General features: G+C 40.1%; 1 protein-coding gene across 5 annotated transcripts in view; it reads right to left on the bottom strand.

Annotated features, from left to right (window-relative positions):
* ZMYM6 (zinc finger MYM-type containing 6) overlaps positions 1-20,831 on the bottom strand; it is a 45,122-nt gene extending 24,291 nt beyond the window's left edge. For 2 of the 5 annotated variants that reach the window (XM_079777120.1, XM_079777124.1), the window contains exons 1-11: positions 20,659-20,792; positions 19,395-19,563; positions 14,304-14,385; positions 13,310-13,559; positions 9,762-9,936; positions 9,475-9,666; positions 6,731-6,878; positions 6,162-6,277; positions 5,041-5,313; positions 4,725-4,875; positions 3,015-3,187 (exon numbers count right to left, since the gene is read on the bottom strand). In XM_079777120.1, the coding sequence (XP_079633246.1) occupies positions 3,015-3,187; positions 4,725-4,875; positions 5,041-5,313; positions 6,162-6,277; positions 6,731-6,878; positions 9,475-9,666; positions 9,762-9,936; positions 13,310-13,559; positions 14,304-14,385; positions 19,395-19,487 (1,653 nt within the window). In that variant the 5' untranslated portion in view covers positions 19,488-19,563; positions 20,659-20,792. Of the gene's footprint in view, positions 1-3,014; positions 3,188-4,724; positions 4,876-5,040; positions 5,314-6,161; positions 6,278-6,730; positions 6,879-7,208; positions 7,302-9,474; positions 9,667-9,761; positions 9,937-13,309; positions 13,560-14,303; positions 14,386-19,394; positions 19,564-20,263; positions 20,511-20,658 lie in introns of those variants that run through there. The other 3 variants (XM_079777122.1, XM_079777121.1, XM_079777123.1) reach the window with 3 other exon arrangements.
* Positions 20,832-22,957: the final 2,126 nt, after the last annotated feature.

The following is a 22,957-nucleotide window of genomic DNA, read 5'->3' as shown; positions in this document are numbered from 1 at the left end:
AATTGCTACCTTGCACAACCACTTCAAAACTACAACTAAAAGACAAAATGGACATCATCCAGAACCACAGGAAGGCTGGATGAGTGGAAATTCAACAACTAGAAGGAAAGAGAAAAGCACACTGAGACTCAGAGGAGGTGCGGAAGTAAAGTGTAGAGCTGGGCCTCATCTGGGCACCTCCAAACCCCAAAGAAGAGGAATCTGCAGATCTCTCCGTAGCTCCTGCAGGGTGGCCTCAGGCAGAGGCTAAATTAGCACCTCCTTAGAGATCCAAGAGCCCGTGTACCCAGTGGTCAGAGTGGGACTATCCAGATTACAACTCCTCAGATCCATAAGGGACACACTCAGGGGGCAGACTCATTGAGCACCAAAGCCCCACTGAAGCAAGTCCTGCCCCATAAGGGTGTCTCCAGCACAGAAGTTCTCCCATTGTAGACACAGCTGATTCTCACAGCCAAATGGCCTGGAGGCCAATTCCTCCCACTGATACCAACAACAAACAAGGCTTAACTACAACAAGACTGTGCACACAGCACACAAAGGGGTGCGCCAAGAGTGTCCACCTCAGGTGACTGGGAGGCTGAGCCACTGGGCCCTATAGGACACCTAGCACACAAAGCCACTCTATCAACACAGGGAAGCAGCCAAAATGCAGAGACAAAGAAACAGGTCACAAATGACAGAAATGGAGGAAAGCAAACTACTGGATATAGAGTTCAAAACCACAGTTATAAGGTTTTTCAAGAATTTTCTAGAAACCGCCGATAAATTTAGTGAGACCCTCGAGGATAAGAAAAAGGACCAACTAGAAATTAAGCATACTGACTAAAATTAAAAATAATATACAGAGATCCAACAGCAGACTAGAGGATCATAAGAATCAGTCAAAGATTTGAAATATGAAGAAGCAAAAAACACCCAACCAGAAAAGCAAAAAGCAAAAAGAATCCAAAAATATGAGGATAGTGTAAGGAGCCTCTGGGACAACTTCAAGCATACCAACATCGAATTATGGGGGTGCCAGAAGAGAAAAAGCAAGATATTGAAAACCTATTTGAAGAAATAATGACTGAAAACTTCCCCCACCTGGTGAAAGAAATAGACTTACAAGTCCAGGAAGCGCACAGAACCCCAAACAAAAGGAATCCAAAGAGGACCACACCAAGACACATCATAATTAAAATGCCAAGAGCAAAAGACAAAGAGAGAATATTAAAAGCAGCAAGAGAAAAACAGTTAGTTACCTACAAGGGAGTACCCATACGATTGTCAGCTGATTTCTCAACAGAAACTATGCAGGCCAGACGGGAATGGCAAGAAATATTCAAAGTGATGAATCGCAAGAACCTAAAACCAAGACTACTTTACCCAGCAAAGCTATCATTCAGAATTGAAGGTCAGACAAAGAGCTTCACAGATAAGAAAAAGCTAAAGGAGTTCACCACCAAACCAGTATTATATGAAATGCTGAAAGGTATTCTTTAAGGAGAGGAAGAAGAAGAAAAAGGTAAAGAAAAAAATTATGAACGACAAATACATATCTATCAACAAGTGAATCTAAAAATCAAGTGAATAAAAAATCTGATGAACAGAATAAACTGGTGAATATAATAGAATCAGGGGCATAGAAAGGGAGTGGACTGACAATTCTCGGGGGGAAAGGGGTGTGGGGGGTGCAGGAAGAGACTGGACAAAAATTGTACACCTATGGATGAGGACAGTGCGGGGGGGGGGGGGGGGGAGGGGTGCGGGTAAGGGCAGAGGGTGGGGTGGGAACCGGGTGGAGGGGAGCTATGGGGGGAAAAAAGAGGAACTCTAATAATCTGAACAATAAAGATTTATTTTTTAAAAAAAAAACAGCCCAGCTGGCGTGGCTCAGCAGTTGAGCATCGACCTATGAACCAGGAGGTAATGTTTCGATTCCTGGTCAGGGCACATGCCCAAGTTGCTGGCTCTATCCTCAGTGTGGGGCATGCAGGAGGCAGCTGATCAATGATTCTCTCTCATCATTGATGTTTCTATCTCTCCCTCCCTGTCACTTCTTCTCTGAAATCAGTAAAAAAATATTATAAAAATAAATTAAATAAAATACATATATTGTGGTTAAAAACATATATTCTTATTTCATATAGATACCCTCAATTGAGAGAATATAAAAGTTCATCTGTTTTCAAAATTAGCAATGAAAAATCTAAAGATAGATTCTATTTTTAAGAGGTTAAGAGGCAACATATTGCAATAGGAAGAATATGGACTTTGGAGTCATAAAGACTTTGATTCATTTAATATCTAATGAGGTATCCTTTGTCTTGAGCACTGAGATATGTCCTGGGCATATAATTATGAAAAAGACATACTTTCCCTCAATAAAATTATATTTTGAGGGCTCGGGAAACAAGAAAACAGGTGATTTCACTTGAGTGGTATAGGTGCTGTCTGTCATCTACCCGATTCTTTAAGGACAAGTTACTTCTTTTCCTTATTTATACATTGGCAATAACATACCTACCTCTTGGGATTCTGGTAAGGATTAAATGAACACTTAGGAAGCACTGGGCATGTATTAGTGGTTCAATTAATTCCAGCTTTCATTGTTAACCTTACAAAAAAAGTAATTTTTTTAAAAGGAAGTGGGTAAGGAGTTCAGTCATAGTCATTTGATCTATGAAATGAGAACAAGGCCTGACTTCAAATTTCTCAGAGGAACTTTCTGTATGAGAAAGGCATAAGATAACTTACCTACGTAAATTTCTAACTCAGTTATAACAAGGTCAATGTGCCTTATAAGAAAGCAAAATTTAAAAGGAACATATCCTCAAATAATAACAAAGTCTCCAGAAATTCTGTACTCTTTACCCCAAAGATTTCAAGTTTATAATCAATTAAATTTTGCTTTAGGAGCCCATAGTTTATTTTACCCAGTTCTAAACACAAAACTTTATTCATATAATCTGAACATATTTAAACAGAAAATAATTTTTATGAATTTCAGGAAGCCAAAGAGGTATAATTACCTGATAAAACAGAACTGTAAATTTTGACATGCATTCTTCACAACAAAACTCTTCTAACTTGCCCTCCAATCTGTTTTCTACCAAATTAGGGGATGTCTGGGAGCAATAACTGCACATCCTACAGTAGTTTCCCCATCGTTCTCCAAAGTCACGGGCAGAGAGGTATTTGCAAACTGAGAACCAGAAAGGATGAAAGGAAGAAACATCAAATTTACATTAACTTGAAGGAAGTAAAGTGAGTTTCTACAGTCTTAGATGCCCACATTGTTAATTTCTAAATACTGGACACAATTATTTGCCTCTAGGTTAAAGGATAATCTCTATATTCATAAAACAAACTTATATCACCTTTTACATACACTCTAAATATAAGGCCATCTATATTCAGAAAAATCAGTTTCTTAAGCCAAGAAGCCATAATTGCTTAAGTACCTGCTTCACAAATGGGTGCAAGGAAAGATCTCTGAAGTCATAGCTAAACTTATGAAAAGATCTAATACCACTGATCTAATTACATTTCAGAAGTTTTCCTTTGCCGAGGTTATTGTAACATTTTAAAAGAGAGACTTTTGTGGGCGTGGGGGTTATTGGGGGGGGGGGGACAAGGAAAGGGGACATCTGTAATACTTTCAACAATACAGAAAAAATATAAATAAGTAGATAGGTAGATAGATAGATAGATAGATAGATAGATAGATAGATAGATAAAAAGATAGACTTTTGTCAGCTGATTTCTCAACAGAAACTTTGCAGGCCACAAGGGAGTGGCAAAAAATATTCAAAGTGATGAAAAGCAAGGACCTATAACCAAGAATACTTTACCCAGCGAAGCTATCACTTAGAATCAAAGGACAAATAAAGAGCTTCCCAGACAAGAAAAAGCTAAAGGAGTTTGGCCGGCCAGTCTAGCTCAGTGGTTAAGCATCAACCTATGAACCAGGAGGTCATGGTTTGCTTCCCGATCAGGGCAAATGCCCAGGTTGTGGGCTCGATCCCCAGTGTGAGGTGTGCAGCAGGCAATTGATCAATGATCCTCTATCATCATTGATATTTCTATCTCTCGCTCCATCTCCCTTCCTCTCTGAAATCAATAAAAATATATTTTTAAAAATAAACCTTAGAAAAAAAGAAAAAGCTAAAGGAGTTTATCACCACCAAACCAGTATTACATGAAATGTTAGCCATAGCTGGTTTGGCTCAGTAGATAGAGCGTCGGCCTGCGGACTGAAGGGACCTAAGTTCGATTCCAGTCAAGGGCACATGCCAGGTTGCGGGCTTGGTCCCCAGTGTGGCGCAAGCAGGAGGCAGCCGATCAATGATTCTCTCTCACCATTGATGTTTCTATCTCTCTCTCCCTCTCCCTTCCTCTCTGAAATCAATAAAGAATATATACATTAAGAAAAAAAAAAATGTTAAAGGGTCTTCTTGAAGAAAAAGAAGGGAAAAAAAGATAAAAAATATGAACAATAAAATGGCAATAAATACATATCTATCAACAATTGAAACTAAAAATCAAAATGAACAAGCAGAACAGAAAAAAATAAAAAGATTTTTAAATGAGTTAAATATAAATTCAATTAAAAAGCTTCAAATTATACCTGATAAAACAAAAATTAATTGAAAATTGATTGTGGATGAATAGCCCAGCCCATAATGAATACTTCACAACAACCACATGATCTGTGGATAAAAGTGAACTTTTCTCTTTACCTTCACTACAGAATGGCTTATCAACCCCTGAAAATCGTACAGTCTCCTTTACAATTTTCTGTAGTTTACAGTAGTCACACATTGCTATAACTTTATTTTTCTTTTTGTAGTCCTCAGAGCACGTCTTGCCACAAAACAGAAACATTTTACCCTGTAAAGAAAGAACAGTCAATAAGACCTAATTAAGCAGTTGCTTTATCTTTAAGAAATATTTTTCCTTCTCATTTCAAAGCAAATTAAATGAATTCACAGATGAAGAGACAAAAATACTTCTTGGGTAAGTTTAAATTCAATCTCTCTTATGATCTCTCTTTACCTTGTAGAAAAGAAGTTCTGGTTTTTTGGCAAACAGATGGTTACAGTGCTGACACTTGAGTTTAACAACTGCTTGGATTGAAGCAATTTGCTGGAATTGTGCAGCAAGAGAAGGGAGACTGGCTGCAGCAGAGCCACTGATGGTGCTGGGGGAAACCGCAGAGGTGCTGTTACCTCCTCTTGCTGACACTGTTGACCCAGAAGATGGGCATATTTGGCCCTGAGACAGGGGCACTGCTGAAGAGTTTGTTCCTTTTGGCTTGTCAAATACATCCTGAATGAACACAAATCAGGCAAAGACTTTAACAATTAAGAAGTAACAAAACTTGGTAATTTTCATTTTCTCATTTTAATAAATTTCTTTAAAATTTATAAAGTAGTACACAGAAAGAGTTTAAATGGCATACTTCCAGAATAGAAGAACTGAGAAACACAGGCTTTCCAGACAAAGACCTCTTGTATATATGACTCTAATAAATTAAAGCAGGCCTCTCATCACCAACCAGCCTCTGATGGCTATTAAGAGCAGTGATGCCAGATTGGCATGACTTAATGGTTGAGCACTGACCTATGAACCAGGAGGTCATGGTTCGATTCCCAGTCAGGGCACATGCCTGGGTTGCAGGCTTGATCCCCAGTAGGGGGTGTGCAGGAGGCAGCTGACCAATGATTGTCTATCATCATTGATGTTTCTCTCTCTCTCCCTCTCCCTTCCTCTCTGAAATCAATAAAAACATTAAAAAAAAAAAGAAAGAAAGAAAAGCACAGTGGCCACCAGTGATGTCTTCTTTCTAGTGCCAGGGCTATTGCATCAGGCATCTTCCCACCCTGCAGGATCTCTAAACTCTACTTTCTCTGAGAGTGAAGACAAAATGTGACAAGTAAAGGCTCACAAGTTCATGCCAGGAGTCATTATGCATCTGGCCCAGGATGAGAGGAAGGAATACATGAACACATCACCTTATCATGTATCCAAAACCACATCCTAGCTTCCATAGTTGAACAGAATTTTTTCTAACTGAAATTTAATCTTTTATAAATATGGACCTTCAGCAGTTACCATTTTGCCATAGATCAATGCCTAATAGAACTGCAGGGGTAAAATACTATCTTAGCTCATACCTGGAAAGCCACAACACAACTGGAGCTGCAGAAGCTGTATATACTTCCATTGGACATAGCTAGGTGATACTGAGGGGTTGCCGAGGTTTTACAACTATGACACAAAACCTGGACACCTTGGTAACAAAAAATAAAACCAATGAATAAGTTACACAGATAAACAAATAATCCAAAAATGTATTAGAATAAAAACACAAATAATAATATACAAAATAAAAATCAAGAAACTTTATAATAACCTGTCAAGCTAACTAAAACTTCCTCAATTAAGTTCCATTTACACAAAAACTAACTTGGAACTTATGTGGGGGGTTTTTTTCTTTTCACACATGAAACCACACACACACACACACACACACACACACACACACACACACACTTCAACCAAAGAAATCTGTAGAAAAACTATGTTCATTTAAAAATCAGTTCTTTAAAACTAAACCAATATTGCGTCTTTATTTAACCATATAGGCAAATTTAGTTTCCAACAAAATGAAAGAAAAGCAGTTACATTCTTTTTCAATAGTTACTACTAGTAAATCTATAAATTTATCAAATTTAAACATTACCTGAAGAAGTAACTGTCTTAACTCTGTAAGCAGATAAGCAATTAATAGAGCAGAAAAGCTCTGTTTTTCCTGAGTCATTGGTAGTCTCAATCATTTCAGCTGAGGGCCTCAATGATTTCCCCAAGGCATATGGTGTCTGGGCTGAATTCTGTTAAGAAAATACATTCTGTTAAGAAATAACATTCAAAAAAAAAAAAAAAAGAAAAGAAATAACATTCACACACCTAAGTATACAGTACATATATACATACTGTTTAAGAAAAAGAAAAGCTACCTACAACCACTGCCTTTGGTTGAAATATTTGAGCATGACAGTGAGGCCACACCAAGCATAGACTTCTCTGAAAGTTGGGATGTGGGAAAAGTAAGTTTTTTCAGATAATAATAAAATGTAAATTGAAGAAAATTAATAACTACTCAGATAGGTTAGCAACAACAAAACATATTAAAAGTAATGAATTAGATAGTCATAACATACTTTTCTCATCACAAATGATCAGAGAAGACCAGGTAATGCATGAACCAAAGGCTCATCTTCAATGCAGACTTAGACATCAATCTAGGAGAGAATCTACCACATTTAAGGTTACTTAACTAGTTGATCCCACTGAGGATCAAGCCCACAACCCGGGCATGTGCCCTTGTCTGAAATCGAACCTGGGACCCTTCAGTCCACAGGCCATATCCATTGAGCCAAACCAGCTAGGGCAGAAATGATGTTTAATGTATATTAGGTCATTCTGCAGCACTGCTTATTTTCAAGCTAAGTTTCATAATAAACTTTGCCCGAAAGTTTATCTACGTTTAAAGAAATAGCCCTAACTGGTTTGACTCAGTGGATAGAGTGTCGGCCTGCAGACTGAGGGTCCCAGGTTCAATTCCTGTCAAGGGCATGTTCCTTGGTTGCGGGCACATCCCCAGTAGGGAGTGTGCAGGAGGCAGCTGATTGATGTTAGTCTCTCATCGATGTTTCTAACTCTCTATCCCTCTCCCTTCCTCTCTGTAAAAAAAAAAAAAAAAAAAATCAATAAAATATATTTTTAAAAAAGAAACAATAATAATATTAATGGCTACCATTTATGTAAGTTACCAATAGTATTACTTATTGAAGAATCAGAATCCATGCTAAGCAATTTATATACACTGCATTATAGAATTCTTTAAACAACATAGTGAGATACTTTAAAAAATTAACAGAAAGTTTAAATTATCTTTAATTAGATTAACTTAATAAACAGAAAAGTAAGAGATTAAACTTATTTCACTAACTCCAAAACTCAGGCTCCTAACCACTACTACTGTCACTGACACAATATAAGGTCTCTCAGTAAAAAATTATGTGGGGAAGTAAATGGTAAGAATGTATAAATTGTGAAGTTTCAAATTAAAAGAAGAACATCATTTATGCAGTAGACAGAGTACAATACCAGTAACAAAAGTAAGAATGAAACTGATTTGGGGACCATATATCCTATATAATAAAACCCTAATATGCAAATCGACCGAACAGCGGAATGACTGGTGGAACAACCAGTCACTATGATGCAGACTGACCACCAGAGGGCAGACGCTCAACGCAGGAGCTGCCCCCTGGTGGTCAGTGCACTCCCACAGGGGAAGTACCGCTCAGCCAGAAGCCAGGCTCATGGCTGGCGAGCACAGTGGCGGCGGTGGCGGGAGCCTCTCCTGCCTCTGCAGCAGTGCTAAGGAGCAGCAAGCAGGCAGGCAGTAAGGAATGAGGGGTCCTGGACTGCGAGAGGGCGCGGGTCGGGCTAAGGGGACCCCCCCTCCAGTGCATGAATTTCATGCACCAGGCCTCTAGTATATAAATAAAATGGATTCTATTCCTGTGACAGTAGTAACCAGACTGCCAAAAGCTGCAATTCCTAGAAAAGTAATACTTTTCACAGGATGAATGTCCATTACCAACTGCTTAGAGGAATTAAATAGAAGTCAAACTTGCTAACTAAAAAATGTTTTAATTATTACTTAACATCCTTTTGTAAAAATGGAACTTTTTAAAGACCCCAAGTCATTCAGCAAGAATTAAATTGACACAAATTGATATACTTAGTAACCAAATGAATGTATTCAAAAATATAAAATCAGCTAAAGTATTCTAATAAGGCAATGTTGCCAAAAGAATTATAATTCATTCCAAAACACATTAAAAAATATATTTTCTTTTTTGTTTTGTTTTTTGTTGTTAATCTTCATTCTTTAAAAAAAAAAAAAAAGAAGAAGCCCTAGCTGGTTTGTCTCAGTGGATAGAGCGTCAGCCTGCAGACCAAAGGGTCCCAGGTTTGATTCCAATCAGGGGCACATACCTGTGTTGCGGGCTCAATCCCCAGTGGGGGGTGTGCAGGAGGTAGCCAATCAATGATTCTCTCTCATCATTGATGTTTCTCTCTCTCTCCCTCTCTGAAATCAATAAAAATATATTTTTTTAAAAGAATAATTTACTGATTTTTAGAGAGGAAGGGAGAAGGGAGAAACATCAATGTGAGAGCGTAACACTGATCCACTGCTTCCTGCACATCCCCTACTGGGGATTGAGCCTACAACCTGGGCATGCGCCATGACAGAGAATCAAACCAGCAACCTCATGATGCACGAGACAATGCCCAACCAACTGTGCCACACTGGCCAGAGCAAGAGCTCACTATTTTCTTGTGCACTTCATCCCTGCACAGCCATCTCAGGAGGGGAGAGCCCAACTATATGCAAGAGAATGATATTCATACCTGCTTATATGCTGTGACACTTGTTGAAGTAAAAACCTTCTGGGACTGGGAAGAACCAGAACTACTATAGCAATAGCTCCCACAGTTCTCACAACATTTCATAGTGAGGTTGTTGGTAGAATGAAATTTTGAAAAACAGGCATCACTACAAAGACCATGTACCACATTTTGATATTTAACTTCAAATCGAATCTAGGAGAAAAAAACACATATGCATACAAAATAAGAGCCAGTTAAAAATCTATGTTCTTTGAGCAGAATCCCAATAAAGGTAAAATGTAACTTACATCAGCATTCTTCTGACACATACTGCACTTAGTTGAAATGCTATTGTTATATATGGTAACAACAGGTTTTTTCTTTAGTTCATAAGAAGAAAGGCATGATTGGCTGCAGAAATCTTTGCTAGGAGAGGAATTTCCAAATCGGGCTGTGATCACATTCTTTGGATTTAAAATGTCTCTAAAAATAAATAACAAAGGCAAAATGAAATGCGTTCTTCAAAATTGTAATTTCTTCCCCTTTGTGAGCTAAAATAACTACATTTACTAAGGATAGCTATTATATAGTAGAAAATGGCTGACCCTGCATAAGGCATCTGGAAACCTGGGTTTAATGATTAGTTCTGGTACTATCAACTAAGTAACAATGAATAAGACAATTACTATCTTAATTTCCTCATGTATAAAATGGAGTTCATAATACCAAATTTATAGATGTGTAAAAGAGAATTATATTTAAAATATATCCAGGCAGATTCCCATGACAAAAATAATGAGGCTTACAGCTCCAACTAAGTTTCTTCCACTGGAGCCAATGAAACAACTCCAGTCTATGAAACATTTGTCTTCTTACTAGCCAATAGCTGCCAAGAGTAAAAACACGAATGAGATAAAAAATACATTTACAAAAAATTAAATTAAATGCAAGATTTTGCAAACAGTGAACTACTGAAGATAAATATAATAATATTACCAGGGCCCAACCGGTGTTGCTCTGTGGTTGAGCATCAACCCACGAACCAAGAGGCCACTGGTTCGATTCCCAGTCAGGGCACATGCCAGGTTGCGGGTTCAATCCCCAGTAGGGGGCATGCAGGAGGCAGCCGATCGATGATGTTTCTCACTCATCGATGTCTCTATCTCTCTATCCTCTCTCTTCCTCTCTCTAAAAAAAAAAAAAAAAACCTCAAAAAAAAAGTATGTTAAAAAATATTAGCATGATATATAAAGTTGAGCTATAACTAAAGAGAGCAAAGAAACAGATGACAAAAGGATTACTAAGGCTTGGTATTAGAGGACAGAACCAAGAATAAGATAAAAGAACACAAATAACTGAGTTGTTCTATTATAAGAGTTCATCTGCAATAAGCACTGGCAGTAAAAACAGAGGCTAAATATTGCCATTCTTCTGACAAGCATATAAACTGAAGGAAAGAGTCATTAATCAGAAACACTAGAGCAGGCACAAAGTAAAAAAATAATGGCAATAATATTATATACTATAATAATGTGTATTGAATAATAACTATGTGCCAACATTATTCTTTACTCAAATTATACAATTTAATTGTTGCAAAAACTCTATAATGTAAGTATTATTATAATTGCCATTTGATAGATGAGGAGACTAAATCAAAAATGCCAAAGTCACATAGCTGGGAAGCAGTAAAGCCAGAATACAAATCCCAGCAGTCAGATTCTACAGTACATGGAATTAATCATTCCACTATTCTGCCTTAGACATCCTGTACACCTTTGTTATACAGAACTGTTCCATGGTAAATTATGAAAGAACAACAATAGCCCGGCCAGCATGGCTCAGTGGTTGAGCGTTGAGCTATGAACCAGAGGGTCACGGTTCGATTCCCGGTCAGGGCACATGCCCAGGTTGCGGGCTCGATCCCCAGTGTGGGGTGTGCAGGAGGTGGCCATTCGATGATTCTATCTCATCATTGATGTTTCTATATCTCTCTCCCTCTCCTTTCCTCTCTGAAATCAATAAAATATATATTTTAAAAAAAGAAAGAACAACAATAACAATGTGATTAATTTTCTAAAACTCACCTACCGTTAAAAATACAACAGTGAGCCCTAACCAGTTTGGCTCCGTGGACAGAGCATCGGCCTGCAGACTGAAGGGTCCCAGGTTCGATTTTGGTCAAGGGCACATGCCCAGGTTGCAGGCTCAATCCCTAGTAGGGGGTATGCAGGTGGCAGCCGATCAATGATTCTCTCTCATCATTTATGTTTCTATCTCTCTCTTCCTCTCTGAAATCAATAAAAATATTTTTTTAAAAAAGAAAAGATCGAATAGACTGTCCGACCTATGAGGGAAGGTGGGGGGAGGGGGGGTGAAGGGGTAAGAGGTCAACCAAAGGACTTGTATGCATGCATATGAGTATAACCTATGGACACAGACAGTAGGGGGGTGAGGGCATGTGCTGGGGGGTGGGAGCAGCTGGGGAGAGATCAATGGGGGGGAAAGGAGACTCATGTCTTAAACAATAAAGAATTTAAATTTTTTTTAAAAAGAAAGAAAATATCTAGCCCAAGGTCGTACAGTTAATAATAGAGCCATGATCTAAAACCAAGCTCTTAACTTTTCTTGCTCTTAGAGACTACTGACAATACACTGTATTCCTAGAATTATATTACCAGAGAAATAGGCAAAATATGCCAAATTCTTCAAAGGTACTAAGGTAGAAGAAGTTTTTTTGGCCCTGACTGGTTTGGCTCAGTGGATAGAGTGTCGGCCTGAAGACTCAAAGGTCCCAAGTTCGATTCCAGTCAAGGGCATGTGCCTCGGTTGTGGGCACATCCTGGGGGGGCGGGGGTGGCAGCTGATTGATGTTTCTCTCTCATCGATGTTTCTAACTTTCTCTCCCTCTCCCTTCCTCTCTGTAAAAAGTCAATAAAATATATATATTTTTTAAAAAAAGTTTATGCGACTTTCCTTTCTCTTTCTGAATATATACATTATTTGAAGCAACAATGATCCCCAACAAAAGTTCACTAGGATTTTTTTTAGAAATAAACACATTACATTTGTGGCCACTGAGAGTTTTTAACCTTTTAATGAATTAAATAATTTTCACATACTATTTTAATGTGAATGCTATTATTTTATCTTATACTTCAATAACATTCAAGATAAATAATTTTGAATGGCTGTTGTCTGAATACAGGATATATGAATGATCCTACAATTCCCACAAATTGTTTGTTATTTCTTTCCATAGTAAAATTTAAACTGAAAGAGATTAAAAAACTGGTTTAGGCAATACTTTGAATACCAAATCTTTAATGTTACAAAAACTTTATAATCTGCAAATTCTCAATAGCTAAAAAGTTACTTCCACAAAAATGAGCTGAAGAGATTTAAAGTAGCAAAAGCATGTTTGAAATAAACTATCTATATATATAAAAGCTTAGGCGACTGTCATGACCAGTCGACTGAAAGACCAGTCACTATGACGCGCACTGACCACCAGGGAGCAGATGCTCAATGCAGGAGCTGCCCCCTGATGGTCAGTGAGCTCCCACAGCGGGAGTGCCACTCACAGTTGGCGAGTGCAGCAGCGGTGGCAGGAGCCTCTCCCACCTCCCTGGCAGTGCTACGGAGCAGTGGTAGTGGCAGCAGGCGCAAGGAGGCCCAGATGAGTGGGAATAGCGTGGCACCCGGCCCCTTCATGCACTGCTACATCCCCCAAGGGGTCCCAGATTGCGAGAGGGCACAGGCCAGGCTGAGGGACCCCACCGGTGCACGAATCCATGCACCGAGCCTATAGTATACACACTAAAAAGGTACAAAGATGTAAATAAAAATTTTATACTTCGAGCAGTTTGTGCAGGTCTTCTTGGGAGGAGGTGGTAGGCAGACAGGTGAAGAATATCTGGCGATGCACCGTGTGGAGCAAAAGAGCTGAGTAGATCCTGTCTTATGATATGCATTTTGCCCTTTACTAAGCACTTTTTTACAACCAGAACAAACAGCCTGCAAAGCTATAGCTGGAACTGAAGGAAGCAATCTATTTGGGCCAGTTGATGCAAGAGGAAACTGAAAGCCTGGGGTCAACTGTTGGGCTATTAAAAACAAAAAACAAAAAGAAAAGTTTTAGTATCAATATAAACACATAACATTCTCTATTTTAAGGACAATTCCCAGTCTTAAATTCCAATATAAATGAGGCAGTAAGCACTCCAGGGGATTTCAAGCTTTATAAACCATGACCCATAGTAAAAACCACATTTCACATTCTAACCCAGCACACATGTACATACATGTGTATGTGCAGGTGTGAATATAATTTAATAACTGACATAGTAGTTTCATGAAATAATGTTTCCTTACTATATGTATTATCTGATATACTAGTAATCTTATTCTATTCCACTTTTAAAATGCTGGTCAAGCCCGGCTGGTTTGGCTCAGTGGCTGGACATTGACCCATGAACCAGGAAGTCAAGGTTTGATTCCTGGACAGGGCATATGCCCGGGTTTGAGCTTGATCCCCAGTGTGGGGCATGAAAGGGGCAGCCAATCAATGATTATCTCTCATCATCAGTGTTTCCATCTCTCTCTCCCTCTCCCTTCCTCTCTGAAATCAATTATACACACACACACACACACACACACACACACACACATATATATATATTTTTATTATTATTATTTTTTTTAATGCTGGTCAAGACCAGCTACTCAGTGTGAAAGCATTGCTTTGTCTACAGGAAGAAAAAACTTATATGAGGTGCTTTCCCCAAATTCTACTAGTCAGAATATAACAAATATTCATTATAATTAACTTTTGCCGTTCTGTTGCTTACCAAGAGGAATTCCACTGATTGAAAACACAGCATTAATTTTCAATTCACTTTGAGTTTTTGGCTTTGGGGCATGTCCATACTCCTTAAAGGAGAAAAAAAAAAAAGAGAGAGAGAGAGAGAGAAATGAATATAGTTTTAGTATCTAAGTAAACTAGAAATACAAGAAAAACCTAATTTTGTCATATTCATCTTTTCTACATTCTAATTGTAATCAACCTTCACAACTACCTCAAAAGTCAAAATTTACAAGTTATTAAAATAGAGTTAATCTTTACAAAAAGGATCTTTCAGGACTGGAAAATCTTTCATAATAGTTATATCTAATTTTCAAATGTAACCTTCATATACAGGAGTAATACACAGCTTTCCATGCTGAGCACTACTCTTCTCTTAGGTTGTGTTTATAAGGGAACAATAAATTAAATTAATCTGAATAATTTAGAGTTGGTAAAATTATGGTAATTTTAGCCAAGACATTTACATGCTGTCATATCTGTTAGCAGAAAAGACACAAGAGTTTCTGCTCGTTATGCATAAAATCATCACAGTCCAAATCAGATTTACCCTTAACATATTTTTAAACGCTTAAAAATAAAACATAATCATGAAACAAACATTTAAAAATACATACACCTATCTTTGTAAAAGACTGTCTTTTTTTCAGAAAAAAAAGAAAGGAAGGGAGAGGGAAGGAGAAAAAGATCAATGTGAGAGTGAAACATCTATCAGCTGCCTCATGCACACCCCCCTACTGGAGATCGAGCCCACAACCTGGGCATGTGCCCTGAACAGGAATGGAATCAGTAACCTTTCAATGCACTGGACAACGCCCAACCAACACCCTTTCCTCTCCCCTGAGCGCGCGCGCGCACACACACACACAGACACACTTAACTGAAAGAACCATGTCCACTATGGACAGGGACCATATTTATTTTTCCACGTCTATACACTCAACGGCCAGCACAGTCAACATAGCACAACAGAGGAGACTCTGGGTTATGACAGTAGACAGAAACAGATGTGATCTTGGCTCAGACAAGTTATTTAATCTTCTTTAGTTTCAACTTTCTTATCTATATATTATCTAACACGTAAGCCCATTATGGAGGATAAATGATTTAATACCAACAAAGTATGTAGCATGATGCCTTACAGTTAGCCAAAAGTTAAGCATGATAAAAATATTAGCTATCATTATTATTTTCACTAGAGGCTGGTGCACAAATTCATGCACCGGTGATGTCCCTCAGCCTGGCCTGCGGGATGGGGCCGAAACCATTCTCCAACATCCCGATTGAAGGGTCCCGGATTGTGAGAGGGTGCAGGCCAGGCTGAGGGACCCCACCAGTGCATGATCGGGCTGGGGAGGAACGCAGGAGGTTGGCCAGCCAGGGAGGAACCACAGGAGGGCTACAGGGCGTGTCCAGCCCATCTTGCTCAATCCCGATCAGCTGGACCCCAGCAGCAAGCTAACCTACCGGTCAGAGCGTCTGCCCCCTGGTAGTCAGTGCACGTCATATCGAGCGGTTGAGCGGCCTTAGCATATCATTAGCATATTATGCTTTTTTTAAATATATATATATATTTTTATTAATTTCAGAGAGGAAAGGAGAGGGAAAGAGAGATAGAAACATCAATGATGAGAGAGAATCATTGATTGGCTGCCTCCTGCATGCCCCCCCGCCAGGGCTAGCATATTATGCTTTGACTGGTTGAACAGCTGACCAGACGACCAGACACTTAGTATATTAGCATATCCTCAGCTGAGAATTTTAAAAAATAAAATAAAATAGTCCTAGCCAGTTTCACTCAGTGGTTAGAGCGTTGGCCCATGGACTGAAGGGTTGCAGGTTTGGTTCCGGTTAAGGGCGTATACCTCTCTCACATCGACAATATGTCTCTCTCACATGGATGTTTCTCTCTCTCTTTCCCCCTCCCTTCCACTCTCTCTAAAAGTCAATGGAAAAAATATCCTCTGGTGAGGACTAACAAAAAAATAAAATACAAGAAAATAAAAAGCACTATGCAATAGAAAAAAAAGAGATTAATTTCACCCCTAAGTGACAGTTAAACTATGTCTTAAAAGAAGAGAAAATTTTTGCCAAGCTATCTAGTTTAGGATACCACAGGCAGAAGAAATGAACTGTGCAATCAAGGAAACAAAACTCAACAGAATATACTTTGAGTGAAATGCAAATAGTTTGCAGGAGCAGAGATTAGAAAAATGAGGATGAATGATACTGAAGAGGGAAACAAAGGCCTAAATATGGATAGTTTGGATGTCACACTAAAAAGTTTATGCTTTATCACACGAGATGGTCTTTAAAGGGACTAATGTCATCAGATCTATAGAGTACAATGTCATCACTGCACTGCACACCCCCTGGGCCTACTGGGGATTGAGCCCACAACCCAGGTGTGTGCCCTGACCAGGAATCAAACTGTGACCTCCTGGTTCATGGGTCACCGCTCAACGACTGAGCAACACCGGTCGGGGGAGGGAGAGGGATCATTCCTTTTACTCTATAGTCAAACCTCGTTTCTGGAATGTCTTGTAGTTCTTCAAAAGAACCATGCATCTTTCCAACTCAGGGTTTTCCTATATGCAGATCCCTCTGTCTGCAACAGTCTCCATGCTTTTGCATAGTCTGTTCATTCTTCATAATTCAGCTCACAAATCCTTCCCTCTGGGCAGCCTTTCCTAGTCAGCCTCTGCCCCCAACCAAATCTAGGTCAGATTCCCTATTTTATGCTTTTCTTCCAGAGCACTTGTCATAGTTTACAATTATATATGTTATTTGAGCAATTATTTGTGTAATGTCTGTCTCCCCTACTGACTTATAAGCTCTATGAGGTAAGGGTCTAAGGTGACTTGATCACTTCCTGGATCCCCTAGCACAGAATAGACCACAATACTGAGAGAATAAATAAAAGCAAACTTCTGTCAGATACAAGAGAATTTTTTTAAAAAAAGGTACTCCAGACACAGAAAAAAACATGGTCGGCTTAAAGTCAATTGATTAAGCCCTTGCGGAACCTATTTTGCCATCCAGAAATAAAAGCCCATGTGGATTCCTGCAACAGAGGATCCGAGAGAGAAACTGACCAGATTGCTCCAGCCACGAAGACAAGAGGATAAACAGTCCAGAGATGGAAGACGCTGAAGACACATTGCCATGACAGCAGTCAGCAGCTGTGCACCGCAGCAGGTTTCCCAGAACCAAACCAGAGAAGGTTGGACCTGCATTGCCACCATTTGTCCACCATCCAGAACTGAAATATCATTGCTGGCATGTACACATAAGGAACTGTTGACATTGAAATTGGGACTCAAAACTGTTGGACACTGAAATTGGGACTCAATGGACTGTTGGCCCAGAAAGAAACTTACTACAGACTGATTCATTTGTCTCTCAGCATAACCACTATTGCTTGTCTCATTTTTGTTCTTATATGTTTATTTCTAGTCTGCAGATGCAAGATTTTTTAAGAAAAGAAAACAGGGGATATGTTGGAAGCTGCCCATTGTCTTCACTAGCAGAGAGGTGTGGACAAGGAACCCGGAAGGCTGGTCAACCTTGAAGCTCTGAAAGGTCAGAGCCAACCACCCACTGTTTAGTTGAGACAATGGTAGCTAAAGCAACTTCCACCTTTTAGTTTTATGGAAATCCTTGCTGATTGGCTGTTATTAGAATTGCCTGCCTAAAGGCTATGGGTGTATTCCATTGTCTTAATAAAAGGGATAGCAAGGCCAGAGCGGGGTGGAGTCCTTCCCCTTGAGCTGGGCTCCCACCTGGCCCCCAATATTTCCAAATTAAAAAAAAGCTACTCCAGCCCTAACCAGTTTGGCTCAGTGGATAGAGTGTCAGCCTGCAGACTGAGGGGTCTCAGGTTCGATTCCGGTCAAGGGCATGTACCTTGGTTACAGGCACATCCCCAGTAGGGGGTGTGCAGGAGGCAGCTGATCAATGTTTCTCTCTCATCGATATTTCTAACTCTCTATTCCTCTCTGTAAAAAAATCAATAAAATATATTTTAAATAAATAAATAATAAAAATAAAAAAGGTACTCCAGCCCTAGCCAGCTTGGCTCAGTGGATAGAGCGTCGGCCTGCGGACTGAAGGGTCATGGGTTTGATTCCAGTTAAGGGCACATGCCTGAGTTGAAGGCTCAGTCCCCAGTAGGGGGGCGTGCAGGAGGCAGCCAATCAATGATTCTCTCTCATCATTAATGTTTCTCTCTCCCTCTCCCTTCCTCTCTGAAATCAATAAAAAATATATTAAAAGAGCTGAAACCGGTTTGGCTCAGTGGATAGAGAGTCGGCCTGCGGACTCAGGGGTCCCGGGTTCGATTCCGGTCAGGGGTATGTACCTTGATTGCGGGCACATCCCCAGTGGGGGGTGTGCAGGAGGCAGCTGATCGGTGTTTCTCTCTCATCGATGTTTCTAACTCTCTATCCCTCTCTCTTCCTCTCTGTCAAAAATCAATAAAATATATTTTTTTAAAAAAATGAAAAATATATTAAAAGAAAAAAAAGAGTGATTATCAAGCGAACAGTAGATGATGGCTGAAAATTTTTAAATAAATTAAATTAAAAAATAAAAGAAGGTACTCCAGGCCTAACCGGTTTGGTTCAGTGGATAGAGTATTGGCCTTCGGACTGAAAGGTCCCAGGTTCAATTCCAGTCAAGGGCATGTACCTTGGTTGCGTGCACATCCCCAGTAGAGGGTGTGCAGGAGGCAGCTGATTGATGTTTCTCTCTCACTGATGTTTCTAACTCTCTATCCCTCTCCCTTCCTCGCTGTAAAAAATCAATAAAATATATATTTTTTTAAAAAAGGTACTCCAAGCATGGAAAAATGGTAACACATACTACTTCCTTTTTACAAAACGAAACATCATATAGATACCAAGATCTTTTTTCATTCAAAGAGCAGAAAAACTGATTTACTCATCCAATGAGGAGAAAAAATCAGTTTGGGTCATTTTAATGTACAAGCTAGAAATTGCCTAACTAAAACTCTGAATTCACCATATAGAAAAAGAAAAGGAATTAAAAAAATTTTTAAGTGAAATGAAATGCTTACTTGAACATTATCAGGTTCCTCTTTAATTGTGTCCGGAAGTCCCTGCTGTGGTGCCATTGCTTTGCCACATACACCATCCAAAGGTTCTTTCATCCTAATTATTTATGTAAAGGAATTCTCCAGTTTAAACTAATATATTTCTTCTTGGTAATAATAGATAGCTGGGCTCCTAAAACACAACACAAAGGAATGGTACTCAGGTTAATCTTTTTTTTTCTTCATGTTTATATTAAAAGTTTTGTGTTGAGCACAAGGCTTTAGATTTGAGCATTTGAAAAACAAACTTTTCTGGGGCCATGACTAACTCTATTCTCCCACTTCCCTAATATCTTTATTTTTTGTTTGTTTGTTTGTTTTTGGTTCTTTTTTTCCCCTAATATCTTCAAAGACAAGCACTCTGGTCTTCTATATTTTGAAAGTTACAGAGGGAATTAGACCTGCAGACCAAGACATGGGAAGAAGTTACCAAGGGAAATGATTCAAATAGTTTCTAACTCCATGAGAATGAATACTTGGAGATCCACCTCAGCACTTGGAGATCCACCTCAGCTTTTATTTCTGAAAGTGGGGCACATTGAGCTCCCCTCCCCCACCTCTAACTCAGCCTGTACTGGAGGCCTCCTTATAAGGGCCCCCCTCCTTGGACTAAGATGCTATCACAAGTGAATAGGTACTCCTTCCTTAAAGGGGACCCCCTGCACTTTTCCAGGTCTCCATGGTTGCGATGCCTAGGAATGAGACCCCCTGAGCTCTGATTCCCCTTCCCCATCCTGTAAACAAAAAACTCTTTATTAGCCATTCAGCGGACTTTCCTTCTCCTCGTAGCAAATGTACTAAACAGGATGCAGTAAGCCTGAAGCAAAAGGTACCTCCACAAAGTTGTCTTTATCCTGGTAGTCAAGCCAGGCTTGGAACGGGCGACTGGATTAAAAGCCCGTGCTCTCCAAGTGAGAACTTCGGTCTCCTCGCCACAATACGACCAACCGAGGAGCGCTCATCTCTCCCTCGAGCATCGTATTCGCTCCGAAACTCCCGTCCCCACCAGTAATTCCCACGCGCGTCACCGAGTACAAACTCTGCAACGCTGAGTCCGTGGGAGCGAACGCAGCCCGCGAAAGCGTGTCACTCCCTGCGGCGAAACCCGTCCCGCGTCAGCCGCGCCGCCCGCCCGCCCGCCCGGCACCGCCCCCGCTCGGTTCCCGCCCCATCACATGGTGTGACCCCTCCCCGCGCAGTCCCTCCAGCCACCGCCAGACGCGCTAACCTTCTGGTCGCCCCTCCACTGCCGGGGCGCAGCGGCCGGAGAAGCAGTAATAGGACCCAAGAACCCCGCGCCGGGACGAGAATTATTTTCTCTTACTGGAATTCTCCCGCGTGACCCCGTGCAATCCCACAGGCGGACTCGCGGACGTGTGCTGTCCTGGTCTCGGCCCCCCCCCTTTTCCCATCATGCTCTAGTCCTCAGTTTAGTGACTCTTCCCAGCATTCCTCTTTTCTCAGGGATGGTTGTCTTCTTAAAGAGACCAAGACCCAATTGTGAAAAGGTAGAGGAAGGAACTGGGGGGAGAGTGTTAGGGGCGTCAGACGACGTAATAAGTGCTCTGCACCCTTCTCTGACGCTCATTTCCAGAAAGGGCCTCCTAGGAGAACATCATAAAAAAATAGCTGAAATTTATTAAGTCAAGAGCTTGCTAAGCACTTGACGTGCGTCATTCCTTAGTCCTCACCACAACCCAAGAGGTACAATTTATTTTTATTTTTATTGATTTTTTTTTTTTACAGAGAGGAAGGGAGAGGGATAGAGAGAAACATCGATGAGAGAGAAACATCGATCAGCTGCCTCCTGCACACACACACACCCCCCCCCACTGAGGTACATGCCCTTGACCGGAATCGAACCCGGGACCCTTCAGTCTGCAGGCCGACGCTCTATCCACTGAGCAAACCGGCCATGGCCAAATTTTTATCTGGGAAATGTAAATGAAGAAATTAACTAAGTTGTACAAAGTCAAGATTTGGTATTTTCAACATTGTTTTGGAGATACATCTATGATTTGTGAGGTTGTCTCTTTCGTTCATTTGGACTGCTGTGTTGAATTCCATTTTAGAAATATGCTGTAATTTAACCTACTATTGATGGACATTTGACGTGTCTCCAATTTTTGGCTATAAGGAATAATGTTGCTGTGAATATTCCGGTATTTTGTGGCACATATGGTAATTTTATACCTAGCAGCGAAATTGCTTGTTATGTATTTGTATAACTTAACTGGATAATGTCAAACGATTTTTTAAAAAGATCTTTTACTGATTTTTTTAGAGAGAGAGGAAGGGAGCGGGAGATAGAGAAACACCCATGTGATGGGTTGCCTCCCACACGCCCCCTAGCGGGATGGAGTCTGCTAGCAACCCTTTGGTGCACTAGAGCCCAACCTAGCTGCACTGTCCAGAGCTCAATTTAAGAAAGTAGTGGTTTCAGTTTGCACTTCACCAACCATGTATGAGAGTTCCAGTTGCCCCACATCCTGGCCAATAACTATTACTGTACCATTATATCTTTTTAATTTTAATCATTCTGGTATTTTTATTATGGTTTTAATTTGGATTTCCCAGATTACAAATGAGGTTGAGTCCATTTTCATGTTGTTGTTTTTTAAATATATTTTTATTGATTTCAGAAAGAAATGGAGAGGAAGAGAGAGATAGAGACATCAATGAGGAAAGAGAATCCTTGATTGGCTGCCTCCTGCATGCCCCATACTGGGGATCGAGCCCGAAACCCCGGTATGTGCCCTTGACTGGAATCGAACCTGGGACCCTTCAGTCTGCAGGCCAATGCTTTCTCCACTGAGCCAAACCAGCTAGGGCCATTTTCATGTTTTTTAATATCTGGATATCCTCTTTTATGAAGTGCCTATTCAAGTCTCAGACCTATTTTTGTGTTGGATTATCTGCCAATTTCTTATGGATATGTATTCTGAATATGAGTCCTTTGTTGAATATACGTATGTATTGCAATTATCTTCTCCCACTCAGTGGACAGCCTTTCCACTTTATTATTTTTGTCTTTTTAAATTTTATTTATTGATTTGAGAGAGAGAGAGGGAGAGAGAAAGAAACATCAATTTATTGTTTCACTTATTTATGCATTCATTGTGCCCTGACTGGGCATGGAACCTACAACCTTATCTGAACAATGCTCTAACCAACTGAACTACCTGGCCAGGGCCTATTATTGGTGTCTTTAGTTGTTGTTGTTAATCCTCACCTGAGGATATTTTTCCCCCTTGATTTTTAGAGAGAATGGAAGGAGGGAGGGGGAAGAGGGAGAGAGAAAGAGAGATAAGCATCGATGTGAGAGAGGCTCATCAATCGCTTGCCTGCTGCCCGCACATGCCCTCCACTGGGGATTGAACCTGCAACCCAGATACATGCCCTTGACAGGAATTGGTACTCAGGCTGACATTCCAACCACTGAGCAACACAGGCCATGGCTATTGGTGTCTTTTGATGAACATAAAAGACCTTTATGCTCAGTGTTTCTTGTAAATGTTCAAAAATAT

This window comes from Cnephaeus nilssonii, assembly GCF_951640355.1.
Source record: "Cnephaeus nilssonii genome assembly, chromosome: 7".
Taxonomy (NCBI): Eukaryota; Metazoa; Chordata; class Mammalia; order Chiroptera; family Vespertilionidae; genus Cnephaeus; species Cnephaeus nilssonii.
This window is presented reverse-complemented; position numbering and strand designations above follow the sequence as displayed.